The sequence below is a fragment of the Polyodon spathula genome, chromosome 1, assembly GCF_017654505.1.
Source record: "Polyodon spathula isolate WHYD16114869_AA chromosome 1, ASM1765450v1, whole genome shotgun sequence".
Lineage (NCBI taxonomy): Eukaryota > Metazoa > Chordata > Actinopteri > Acipenseriformes > Polyodontidae > Polyodon > Polyodon spathula.
This window is the reverse complement of record NC_054534.1, coordinates 97,824,382-97,838,469: the sequence shown is the minus strand read 5'-3', so window position 1 is coordinate 97,838,469 and position 14,088 is coordinate 97,824,382. Positions and strand designations below refer to the sequence as shown.

At 37.0% G+C, this 14,088-nt stretch overlaps 1 protein-coding gene across 2 annotated transcripts in view; it reads left to right on the top strand.

The window, feature by feature from the left end:
• Positions 1-7,300, top strand: part of rgs12b (regulator of G protein signaling 12b) — a 101,441-nt gene extending 94,141 nt beyond the window's left edge. For both annotated transcript variants that reach the window (XM_041267326.1, XM_041267319.1), the window contains exon 18: positions 5,975-7,300. In XM_041267326.1, coding sequence (XP_041123260.1) covers positions 5,975-6,294 — 320 coding nt within the window. In that variant the 3' untranslated portion in view covers positions 6,295-7,300. The remainder of the gene's footprint in view (positions 1-5,974) is intronic.
• The last annotated feature ends 6,788 nt before the right edge of the window (positions 7,301-14,088 follow it).

The following is a 14,088-nucleotide window of genomic DNA, read 5'->3' as shown; positions in this document are numbered from 1 at the left end:
CCTTATTTATTTGGAACCAAAAATTTTTTAAGGTCTTTCTCCAAAGATACAAACCCTTCTAGGTCCTGGTACTACTAAATTTTCAGTTTTATTATTGGTCAGCCACCTTCTGTAGCATTTCCTTTTGGCTGCGTTACAGCCCTGACCAAGATACCCCAGCTTGGTTAGATATGGAAAATTGTGTCAGTCCTCTTCCCTATCTGGACAGCTATGATCTGCTCTTCTGGCCAAATCCTGTTTTAGTGCTTATCTTTTAGTTCCCTTTCAAGTACGAAATGTAACCATTACTACATGGGTATTTACCTTCAAAAGACCCGAAACCTGAATAAGACATACCAAAGCTGCTTGTAGAGCCTGTGACGCAGTCATGGCCTGCCCCAGAGGTCACAAAAGCACAGACCCCAACGGCACTTTTCCTGACAGGAGAGTTGGCTCAGATAAGTTCTAAATGCTATATTTCACATTTATTTTGTTTTTACACAAATTATATGTGATATTAAAAATAATAGCTGTATTACTTTTTCTAATTACATGTATTTATGCACTACAGCCTGTTGTTTGTTACATCCCATTGCGGCCTTTCCAGGGATCAGCTAACTTTGTGCTATCCCCTCAGGCTACAATAGCTCCGGCCGGAGTTATTTATTTCTCGTTTTGGCTTTGGCTAAAATTACAAGACACTTTTTATAATTTATGTAATTGTTCAATTACTGTATTTTGTTGAAGCTTTTTCATTTTCTCATTGTGTTTTTTCTGTTTTTACAGACTAAGTGCAGGCCTGTCTGCAACATGGTGCTGCGGCACATGTGTACAGAGCAACTGCTGGGCTAACATTAGTGCTGCGCAGGACCAAGATACTTGCTACGGTTATGGTTGCTTGCAATCTCTCCCACAGTATCTTGATGCTGTTTTGGTGACTATTACGAAGGCTGTTAGTTCATTCTAACAAGCAGGCTTCCCTCAGTCTTGTGTGAGTACTGACTGGGTGGTTTTTCCAGTGGCTTGTACATGTGGGTGTCCCTGTACATTGCGAACCGGTGGACCCGTACCATGCAATACCGAGGTCACCAACCCGCTCCGTTCCCGACCCATATTAAATTAGCACAGCTCTGTTGAGGAGATAAAATAAGTCTGTTGTAGGAACTTTAGCCTTCATTTTTGTGAAAAAAGCTCCCTTTTATATCATGCTTGAACACGCTTTCCAAACAAAATGATTCTGAGATCTATATTAATAACAGTTGAGATATTATTACACCCTGGTAGTCCTGTTTATCTCGACATTGAGTCTTGCATCATGAAGCACAGTAAATTATCAAACTTTCATCAAATCTAGCAAGCTGTCTTAGGTCTCCAGCTACACATTTTTCCTTTGTGGTCCTCCAGTTCTGTGTTAAGTTTTAATTCCTTCTCTCTCTGTTGATGGAGCCAGTCTATCATTGCACTTGTGAAAGAATGTAACAAAGCAAACTGTGTACTTTTTTTCCTCATTCCACAAATAATATGCAAACAATATAAATCCCCTTTCTAATTGAAACGTCCCTTTGGCAAAGTGCCCGCCCCTGTGTGTATTTTGTGCTATATGTTGTATGTTAATGTTGGTGTATAGTCATTGGTACACGGGATATAAACGGGTCTGTGTAACATAAGTGTTTAAAATGTATATTTGTATTTAGGCACGAGGATTGCACTTCACATGCAAGTAAAAAGTAATAATATGTGAGCACGGGGAATTGCACTTTATTAATTCACGTGCAGTTGTACCGCGACTCCAAATGAATGATTGATTAGCAGTCGAGTCACGGTACAGCTGCATAAAAGCAGCATGTTTTCACTCACTTGGGGTTGTGTGTTTGGTGAGCGGAGAACGGGATTGGAGACGGAGGTAAAAATAATAAGAATAATAGTAATCGTTAAAAATAGAAGCTCACCGTGTTTTGTCTTATAGTCCGTTTTGTTTGTCTTTTTGTTTTGGCGACGAGTGCCGTGTCCTGTGTCTTGTTTGTCTTTGCAACCTTTTATTTTCTGCTTGTATAAATTATTAAATGCTGAGCGAGACCATTCCTTCAGCTCCACCAAACTCCACCTCTCTTTTTGTTTATTTCCTGGTTCCTGTTTCTGGTCTGACATCCCCCACTCTGGCCATCTTTGTAACAGTCCCATAATGTAGAAATTCTCTGTTTTGAGTGAGAGGAACTGTGTTTTAGTCGTTTGTCAGCCTGCAGCGCCATCTGTTGGTTGGAATACATATTATTTTTATATGAAGTTCTGTGTTTGAGTCAATACTGTTACAGAGAATTAAGAATGGTTGTAGCTTAAAAACACAATAAATAGATTTAGCTACATTTGCTGTGGCGATAGATTTAAAAAAAAAAAAACAATCTGCACTAAAAACAGAAAAGAAACAAAAGAAATCCAGCTTTGACTCGAGCCTCACTATCAACCATATAGTACTTAATGCATGATAATTGGATTAATTTAATTAAAGATCACCTTTGACAGTAGTAGTAATTATTTTATAATGAGTCCTGAATTATGATGGTCACAATTCCATTTGGCTGTTTTATAGGTACCTTAAATGATTTTGCCAAGCTAAATAATATAACTCATCTCTTCATACTTGCTAAATACTAAACAAAATTGGTAGCGATACTGTATAATTTATAATATATAATACAGACAGGTACATAGTGATTTTCTTAATGTAATTCCACTATGGGATATCACAGAATGATAAACATTTTTTTTTTGCTGCCTATGTGTTGTTTATTGATAATACATGGATTTTCTACTCTACAAAGAAGGAGATTGCCAATGGAAAAAAAAAGGAAAAGCAGATTTAAAAACAAAAACTGTATTTGATTAACTTTTATCTCACACCACTATTTTTTAAACCCCAATTGTATTTTTTTTTTTTTTTTTTTAAATTCATGCTTGACCTGATAGGCTAAAGATAAAATAAATCTGAAAATAAATAAATAACATTCCCAGGCAGACCAATACTATTGGATGATTAAGCTATAAACTTGGCTAGAGAGCCAAAAGAAAAGGTACTGTTCAAAACATTCTAAATCACAGATGATTTCACCCCATAAAATGTGCCTTCATACATTAGGGTTTAACAATGTTTTAAAACACGCTTACTGGATACCATAAACTTTGTTTACTTGCAATTGCTATTGGGGAACACAGGATCCATCAAGGCACACAACTACGATTAAATGTTTCAGTTCAGACCTTCAACTGATTTAAATTGCCTCAGCTATCGTCCTTCTTGTCCATCTACATTTTGTTGTAGGCCTATTGAGAGCTTACACATTATTGTTTAAGAGAGTTAGGAGAATGATTAATCATTACTGGCATGACTCTTAAATACTAGAATATATATCATTTGTAATTCTCAATAACAGAAGATGATCCAAAGCACTTCAATATACATTACAGATGTAACTGTTGGTCATCAATACAAGTGCATCACGTATGCTATAAACACAGGCCTACAAAAACAAAACATAAGGCTAAAAGGAGGGGGGTGTATGACACACACGGAGAAAAATATGTGACACAAAGGACACAGCATAGAGAACACTTTAATAGCTCTAGGCAAAGGTCAGGGACAAGAAGCTGGCAGAAACCTGATTTAAGAGTATTACAGCTATTGGAATGATCAGCTTCAAACCATGGCAAGCCAAATAGTCATTTAGAGATATGTCAAATTGCATTTTAAGATATCTTGAAATATTTAGAGATATCTGTAAATAAACCCTTTTAAAGATATCTTAATTTCATTTTGAGATATCTTAAAATGAAAAAAAGATATATCAAATTGATTTACAGATATCTTTAAATAATGTTTTGCTAACATGGTACGCCAACCTGTTCATTTAGAGATATCTCTGAATCATTTGTATTATCTTATTATCTAAATCATTCTAGTTATTTAGAGATGTGTCTAGAGTTATTTTGAGATATCTTAAAATTATGTAGAGATATCTTAAAATGATTTAAAGATATCTGAAAGTGCATTTTAGATTTCTCATTTAAAGCTCCATTTAAAGATATCTGGAAAAAAAATTGAGATATCTCTAAATGTATTTTAGATATTGTAAAATGATTTAGAGATATCTTTAAATATTTTGAGATCTGAGAATTATTTAGAGATATCTATACATTAATTTGAGAAATCTCAAAATGATAATTTGGCTTGCCACATGAAACTGCCTTAGTTTGTGTGAGCATAGTTCATGGGCTTTCTTACAAGCCATGTGCATAACACAGCAGAGTTTCTGACTTGAGGTCATTAGAAAACATTCCAACAGACTATGCCAAATGGGTCAGGCTGCAGTAAACCATTACATGTACACAAATTAAGTTAACATTGTAATTTACACAATACAATAAACGGTTTTGCTTTCCCTGTGAATTGTTGCTTTCACATCACTAAAAAAAAAAAAAAAAAAACGAGAAAAGAGAAAAATAATAAAGCAATCTCTTAGCCTTTTTAATACTGTATGGTGCATTTCATTTGCCACTTAGTGAAGGAGTGTTTTTGTTATTGCTGGGATAAAAAGAAAAAACCACCAGATGGCACTGTGTTCTTTGCTAAATGTTTATAAAATGAATTATGTTTTTTTTTTCATCAAGAGCTATCTTTCCCAACATGACAATGTGCCATCGCGATTGCTGTCAGATTAATTCTGTTCTTCAGCTTTTTCGGTTTGAATCCCCTCCATCTGAGTGTTATATCTCACTTGCAAAAAAAAAAAACATATAATTGCCTTAATTGGCTAGTGCTGGCTGCTTTATTTGCTTTTAGAAGACACCATTGCCTCAGTTCATGTGAAATAATGATCTGGTGTTTCATCCTGTTAGAATGTTTTTTCATACTTGTAGTTTTATTTTATTTGAATTTGCTTGCCATTCCTTTATAAGATGGTACTGTGTTATGTTTTATTATTTTATTCTACAGTAATTTATCTGTTTACTACTTCTGACATACGGCAATGTAGTATAGTATTCTGCAGTATTTAGTTTGGATAGTATAGATTACTGCATTGCTTTATAAAATACAGCAGTAAACTGTGGTATACTGCAGTAAATGACTAATTTCCATTGAATATATATATATATATATATATATATATATATATATATATATATATATATATATATATAGTTTAATTCAGTATACTACAGTTTATAGTATACTGCATTAAACTACACTAAACATACTGCAGAATATGGCGCCTGGCAAAGCACTGAACTGAAATATATAGCAGGTTACTGCATTTTACTGCAAAATCTGCTGCCTCTGGTAATTTATTAAGTTACATACCTAATTTGCATTTTTGAAGAACACATTATTTCCCAATTTAAGTGCTGCAAATTACAACAGTAAGTGCATTTGAAAGGGCTAAAGGTTTAAAGATATTAGATTGTAGCGTGCTAATCTTTTACACTGTCTGAGATGATACAGTAGTTGAGTGGTGAAATACATTAAATACAAATCTACTCCTCTCACAGTGCTGAACCAGAATATGAACAAAAAAAAACGAGCTGAAGTGAATGAGAAATGATGCAGAAATTACTAAATGCCCTGAGTGCCAGTCAAGGACTTGGAGCACAAAATATAACAGGAACATCCTTCTGTACACAAGGCTTCCTTCGGCCCTGAAGCAATATGACATATTTTACTTTGCAGCCGGAACTGCTATTACAGAGTATGCTGCCTGGAAGTGGCTTATTACAGTATGGGTCACATTATTTTTGAACTTGCTGCAATCTAGGCATGTTTGTTCTAGGAAGCCCAGTGATTTAAGGATTATGCAAGACTAAGGGCCCAATTCAGTTTACTTTTTAGCAGGAGGGAAACATGGAGAGAAAATATATTGTCAAATTGAACCTAAACAAATATTGGTCTTAACTACAAATAATACTTCTGTTTGAATATTTTCTTTTTTTCTCATTCTATTTGCAGAGAACCGGCAAAGGGAAATTATGAAGACTCCGGTAAATATACATAGTGGCTCAATAACAATGTCAAAATCACTCAGAGGGAACCTACTTGTGAACAGAACCATTGACGTGGACGCTGTCAAACTGGAGGATGCCTTGCTGAAACCCAGCACCGATCCAGATTTAAACCTAAGCTTTGAAGAATACGTTTCTGAACTGAGGTCCTGTCAGGGAAGGATGAGAACTGGAGTGTACAAGACTTCTGACCTGCCGACTCTCATCAGTGTAAAGAATGACAAAAGCAAGGCTTCGGAGACCAAGTACACAGCCACGTTTGTCTAGACTTCAAAAGGTGCAATAGATCTGAAATAGTGTGGTTTATTGTGGCACTTTAGAAGACTGACATACTGTTAACGTGACTGTACTTTGGGAGCGTTTTTATTTTTTGTTTTTACTTAGAATGTATTTTGTAAATACAACTTGTTATTGCTGTGACTAAATGTGTAAATTGTAACACAGTTGGATTAAAGGTGAGGTTTTTATGTAATAAGTGGAATCAATGTAAAGATTTTTAAAGCAAACACTGACTGAATGTTAGGGGAAACGCTGTTTTTACTATAGGTAATTTTAAAAAGAATCTATGAAACCAAGTGTCATCTATTTGTGAAAACTGAGCCTGAACCACACGTTTTTAAAGAGACAATATTCATTTGTAACAGTATGGTTATTATGTTATGCTTTTTTGGCACTTTGGTTACTTGGGCTGAAATATTGGAAGACAGCCCTTCACACAGCCATATAGTGTAATAGTATGGTGATTCACAATCGCACATAAAAAAATAATAATTAAAAAAAAAAACATTACGAAGAACATATCTTATTCTTTTTGTTTCAGGTTTACAAATGGACAGTCATGGTGGACAGGATCACGTGCAATGTTGATGCTTGGACTTGGACAATGTTGATGATTTTGGCCTGTCTGGACAGTTATCGTGGAAAGCCTCTGCTACACTACAAGCACTTTGACTTGCGAACATAAACACTAAGTCCATGTGTGTTCCTGTCCACCAAAACCATCTACTTGTTACCTGACAGAGAGACATTTTCTGTAATAATGTTTTCTTCCTATTGTGCATACATTATTAATCACCCTGGATACCAGATAGCACACTGCAGAGCAAGTGACAACAAAAGCTGTCCAAACCTTTGGTTAAAGAATTGTTATGTAATGTGTATAACTACATTTAATAATATTCATGTGTTCTACAAAACTCCAAGGGGAGAATGCATTAATGTTTATCTGCTGTGATTGCTGTATTGTTATGAAGTTGTTAATGAAATCTATTAAATGCATTATAAATAAGACCCTGTGAAAATCACAGATTTTTTATTTTTATTTAGTTCAACAGTGTTGTATTTCGTGGAATGTGCACAAACTATTTTATAAATCATGTGTACAGATTTATTTATTTATTTATTCAAAACGGCAAATAGAGAGAGAAATGCACTGACATCATAAAAATTAACATCAAAGTTATTCAAGCACTTTACAATAGCTTGTGAAACGGTGTTGTAATTAACAGCCTGACAAGCAACCAAGCTGTTTTACCAATTCCGTAATCTCCTGCTTGTGATACTCGGCAGCTTCAAGTAAGTACACATGTCTCATCTGGGATGATGAAGGAATTGCTCCACCATTTGCTACACTCAGTCTAAAGAATTTACATAACTTTTGGTTGTCCAATTTTTCAAGAGCGATAATTGCATAAACAAATGCCTCTGTCAGGTCAAAATTTAATGTGTTTCGTGCTTCATGGTTTTCAGTGGACTTTTGAGATATGGAAGTCACAATTTTTTGTTTCTTTGTAAGTAAAGCAGTGTCGGTACTGTGTTGAACTTCTGCCTTTCTTTCGGTCAATACTCAGATGTCAGGTTAATGAATTGACGCAAGGCAATGTCTTCTCTAATTGTGTTTTATTTATAACAACTGTGCAGCTAAACTGCATGAAGTAGAACTCCTGTCTTTCTCTCTCTGCTCTCACGGCGGTTGGTGTTTGTCACCCCTCACCTTTAGCTAACTCCTCCACTTACTGGGTATGTGCTCTTAAAGGTACAATGAACATTTATGAGGAAACAGTCCCTTCTGGAGTTGGCTCTGGTGTCCTTGAATCTTGTTGTCACCATCAGTTTCTGGGTGGTGGGGTGAGCCCTCTGCTTTCATTAGCTGTAGGTGATGATGGTTTTGTCTGAACTGGGCTCCTTGCTGGGTCTTGATTATGTAAGATTTTGGAGTGGAGCTATGTCCAGTAACCAAAGCTGGAGTAGCCCAAGTCTTCAATAGAGAAGTTTCTTGCTGCATGATGACGATTAAAGAAGAATACTTGACTTTGTTTGGCTTTAGCGTCCCTTTTTCGAACTTCCTTCAAATTTGGCCATCTAGGATAAAGGTTTTTCATCAAGCTTGGTAGAGTTGTCCTAAGTTGACATCCTATTAGAAGCTCAGCAGGACTGATGCCGGTCACGGTGGAAGGTGTAGATGTGTAGCTCATCAGCGCAAGTAATGGATCTTTGTTGCAGGATCCTTTTTGCCATCTGCACTGCTCGCTTAGCTTGACCATTACTCTGTGGATGATGTGGGCTGGACGTAACGTGTCTGAAATCAAACGCTGCCCCGAACTCTGCTTGCGAATTAAGGACCATTATCTGTTACGATTTCTTCTGGAATGCCAAAACGTGCAAAGACAGTCTTTCATTTTGACACTACTTGCCTGCTGGTTGTAGTTGGCAAGTGCAGTATTTCAATGAATCTTGAAAAATAATCAGTAATAACTAAGTAGGCTGTCTGTTATGCTCACACAGGTCAAGTGCAATTTTTTTCCATGGCCTCTCTGGTAGCTCTGTGGAAGTAAGTGGTTCCTTCTGCTGTGTTCTTTTTGTCTCACAACAGAACTCACAGGTTGATTTTTATGTCCGTTGCTATGTTCGGCACCAAACTGGCATTTTTTCTCTCTGCATTTATTCAAACCTTGAAGGCCATCATGTATTCTTTCTATGATTTAATTCCTCAGGATTGACGGAATGACAGCCATCGATTTCAGACAGCTGACTTCTCTCTGGAAAGTAGTCTGTAGCATCACTGGGAATTTGTTTGATATATTCAGGCCCTCCCTTCTTTAACAACTGTAGCACTGTCTGTAGCTGGCTATCTGCTGCTGTGGGTGTTCTTATGATCTCCATCTTCTGTGGTTTAAGAAGGCAGACTGCTTACTACTGCAGCAATGTGAGCTTCCACACCCAAACCATTTTCTCCAAACACACCACAAACTTCTTCTACACATCTCACTAATCCCATTTCAGCAGCTGTACAACGACTTGACAGGTTGCTTACACTTAGTCCACAAATGACAACCACTTGGAAGGAGTAGTCCTTATTTTTGTATGTGAAGCGTGCCTAGAACTGTCATAAGCAATTCCATTTGCCTTCTGGGCTATTTAGCACAATATCTGTGGGCTTCCAATTGTTTCTAGGGGAAAGTTTGGTAAAACATCTCCTCACTCATCACAGTGGCATCAGCTTCTGTATCAATTTTAAATTTCATTGGGATGCTTCCTATTTGCATTTGCACTGTCCAATATTCTTTGTATTTGTAGCATTTTTGATGAACCCAGGAAATATGAGCTGCCCTCTGCTTCTCCAGTAATTTCTCTGCCATTTTCTGGCATTTCCTACACCCTATTTTACTTGCTGGGCAGATTTCTTGCTTTCTGTGCTCCCTTTTGTCACATCTACTGCATTTTTTTTCAGAATATTCTGGTTTCTCTGCGTTAGAAGGTTGAGATTTACCTCTTCCCTGTGTGGAGCTTGTATGTGGTACTTCCTGTACCATGCCAGCAATGCCCTCTTGCTGACTAACTTGCATGGTAACCTCTTCTAACTGCCGCACCATCTGTACCGTCTGTTCTAACGTCAACTCGCTCATTAACAGCAGCTTTCTGGAGAGCTCTTCATCTACTATCCCCACAACGATACGGTCTCATATAGTTCATCTTTACTTGTGCCAAACTCACAATGCTCTGTAAGCTGGTAAAGGGCTCTGATAAAGGCTTTGACTTTCTCCCCAGCTTTTGTACTCTGGTAGAAACAAGCACGCTCACAAACGACATTCCGCTTTGGAAAAAAGTACTCGTCAAACTTCTGTATGGCTGTCGAATAATCATCTTTTTTTGTATCATCCGCTAAAGATCCGAAAATATTTTTGGATTTACTGCCCACTGCATAAATCAGTGAACTGGCCTGCCCATCTCCGGTTTCCTTATCGAGTTGTGTTGCTGTCCTGAATCTGGGGAAGCGTTGTTTCCATTCCAGCCATTCCGCAGGCTTATCTAAACAAAAACTCTCCGGTGGGTTAAACGTTGGCATGTTTATTTTTATTTTTTTTTCTAGGTCTGCACTTCTGATACCATGTCAGGTTAATGAATTGACACAAGGCAATGTCTTGTATAATTAACTGTGCAGCTAAACTCCATGAAGTAGAACTCCTGTCTTTCTGTCTCTGCTCTCGTGGTGGTTGTCACCCCTCACCTTTAGCTAACTCCCTCCCCCACTCACTGGGTATGTGCTCTTAAAGGCACAATGAGCGATTCACTTATGACAACTTGAATCTAAATGCCTGTCAACAGACGATTTCAGTAGTGATCTACAGTAAGGTAACTCCATCGCTGTGTAAAACTCCTGCTGGATACTGCTTTAGGGACATCCTTTTTTTTTTCTTTATAAATTTAGTCGTCGCCAATTATTATTTTTTTATTATTTTCTCCTAATTTAGTCGTGTCCAATTATTTTTAGGCTCAGCTCATCGATACCACCCCTGCGCTGACTCGAGGAGGGGCGAAGATGAACACACGTCCTCCAAAGCGTGTGCCGTCAGTCGCCCGCATCTTTACGCACTGCAGACTCACTATGCAGCCACCCAGAGCTACAGCATCGGAGGAAAAAGCAGCTCTGGGCAGCTTACAGGCAAGCCCGCAGGCGCGACATCCATTTTCTTGTTTACCACATAGATTCATATAGTCACATGACATAATCACTGCACAGCACTATGTGCATGAGAAATAGTACACGCAGGCACACAGCAGACCTGTACAGGTGAATTAATGTGATTTTTTTTTTTTTTTTTGTATGAAATACAAATAATACTTAAATAATTAATTTTTAAAAGAATATTGAAAAAAAATCACAATACTGGGCTAATTTGTCATGGCTTTTTTCAGTAATGCATTTCAATTTGACCTTTCATGTCACAAAATAGAAATACATAAGCACATAAACGGGTTCAGAAACGAATTTCAATAAGGCTGGATAAAACAGTCTGTGCATACAGTTTGTAGTTACTGTCAGAATATAATTTCTCCATTAGTAAGTTTCTAATACTACTTCAAAATCACTATCAACTTAAATTAAGAGTCTTCAGTACACGTCCTTACATATTCAACATATATTTTTGAGTCTCTTTACTGTTAAATTCTACTGTTAATTGAGAGTTACCCAGCAAATGTGCGTTCCTCTTTCAAGGTCACAAGCAATGAATGAATTCCTGGAATTTGTAACGGTTAATTTGTATGGTCAGTTCTAAGAAACAGAATGTAATGTGTACAGCAGGATGCAGCTGGGTGACTTCACACTCGAGCACCTCCATAGACGGTCCTCCGAGGTCATTTGGGTTTCTGGGTGACCAAATGCAATGGAAACATTTTTGGTCAAAAATATCTGTACGTGCACTTTAGATACTATCAGTTTCACTCTTCCTGGGGAAGGTGGTCAAATCTGATGCTCCCATTACAAAACACACCATTTTAAGCCCTTTGAAAGAATATAAGAATGATTAATGGTATGATTATATCAGTAAAGTTGTATTATCGTGCAATCAAAAAAAAAAAAAAACACTGAAGGGGCTGTATGTTTCAATGTGACCGGACCCCCCTTTTGTGTATTATTATTACATATAGAACGCGTTCCAATCACTCAGTGGATTTTGCTGAACAATCAGACCATTGTCTGTATGTAACCTTGGGCTGGGTTGGCAAAGCTGCATAACCTGTTCTAAATTGCTTAATTGAACCATATAACATCACCCAGACCAGGACTGAAGTACTTAATTACACTGTGTAATTTTACCTGTTAAACCTTAACTAATGTGTAATGAACTTGTATTTATTTATATATTTATATTAGATGTGTTGAACACTTTCTTCTCAATTGCACTTTTGGCGTACATTGGTTACTTATCGAGACTGATTGAGTTACTTTGTCCATGTCAGCGCAATTGTTTTTATTTGAATGCCATGCTACTTGTGTTTCTGGACAGATTTAGATCCAAATATATCTGCTAATAGATTGGTTATTAAATGAAAAAGTGAGAAAAAAAAAAACTTGTTCTTGTTGAGTGGAGTTCATTGGCCCTGTCTATTTACTCCACTAGGAAACATGCATTACTCTGCACCACATTATTTACAATGGTCCTTATGTACGGTATACAGGTGTAAACACTGTTCATTATTTCAATGTATTCCCTCAATACTATCCCTAACTCTAATCTTCATGTTGTTATTGTTAACAGTTTTTATTTGGAAAGCTTGAACACAAACCTTACCTTAAAAACATTTATTACCATCATAACCAAAATGTGGTTTATATTAGTGTAATTTAGATATGAATTTACACAGTACTGGCGTAAATTACTTTAAGTCATGACTGAAAAAAGTGTAAATAAATGTCTAAAAACAATTGAGCAATCACAAAGGGCTGGTCGTTTTAACTGTGGGCACTCCACAATTTTAAGGACCCAACATCTGAAAAAACAAGAGTCAGGCTTCAGTTAGGGTGTACTTAAACGCTGCCATAGATGACCCCTGACACCAGCAGAAATGGCAGCTGCTGCACATCAAAACAAACGTAATGCAGACATACTCAGTTCGGACTATTTATAAATATTTGGTTAGTTGACACTGAGATAATTACAGGTCATTCATTTTCATGTTCTTAGCACCAAAAAAACTTGCCATGTCTATTCTCTTCTCTCTCTCTCGGGACAGAGAGGATACAGTTAGCATTCTCTCAGTGTTCGGACTTTTGTATTAAGAACATAAGAACATAAGAAAGTTTACAAACGAGAGGAGGCCATTCGGCCCATCTTGCTCGTTTGGTTGTTAGTAGCTTATTGATCCCAAAATCTCATCAAGCAGCTTCTTGAAGGATCCCAGGGTGTCAGCTTCAACAACATTACTGGGGAGTTGATTCCAGACCCTCACAATTCTCTGTGTAAAAAAGTGTCTCCTATTTTCTGTTCTGAATGCCCCTTTTTCTAAACTCCATTTGTGACCCCTGGTCCTTGTTTCTTTTTTCAGGCTGAAAAAGTCCCTTGCGTCGACACTGTCAATACCTTTTAGAATTTTGAATGCTTGAATTAGGTCGCCACGTAGTGTTCTTTGTTCAAGACTGAACAGATTCAATTCTTTTAGCCTGTCTGCATATGACATGCCATGTCTTTTCTCTTCTGCACTCTCTAGAGCAGCAATATCTTTTTTATAGCGAGGTGACCAGAGAGGATACAATATTCAGTCTTAGCATTCTCTGGTATCCGATATCTTGTTAGCCTTTTTATAGTTCCCCACATTGTCTAGATGAAGACATTTCTGAGTTACATTTTTATTTCCTGTGCAGTACCTTACACTTTTCTCTATTAAAAGTTCTGAATCTTGTCTAGATCATTTTGAATGACCTTTGCTGCTACTCCTCCTACTTTTGTGTCGTCTGCAAATTTAACAAGTTTGCTTACTATACCAGAATCTAAATCATTAATGTAGATTAGGAAAAGTGCTCTCGGCTACTCTGGTTTTCATACCTGTTTCTGTGAAACAGTAATAACAGTTTTTTATGTTTAAAAAGCATTTTAATCATGTGCAGAAACGGTACCTTTTGGAAATAAGTATTTCAGGAGCCAGGTGGCTCTTTTTAAAAAGCTTGCTCGTGCCCACATAATCACAAAGAGGTGTTCCACGTGCTACTTGACTTCTGTGACATCAATCCTTTGAAATGGCAGATTTGAGCAGTGTATCGAATCTGTAAGATCACTTCAG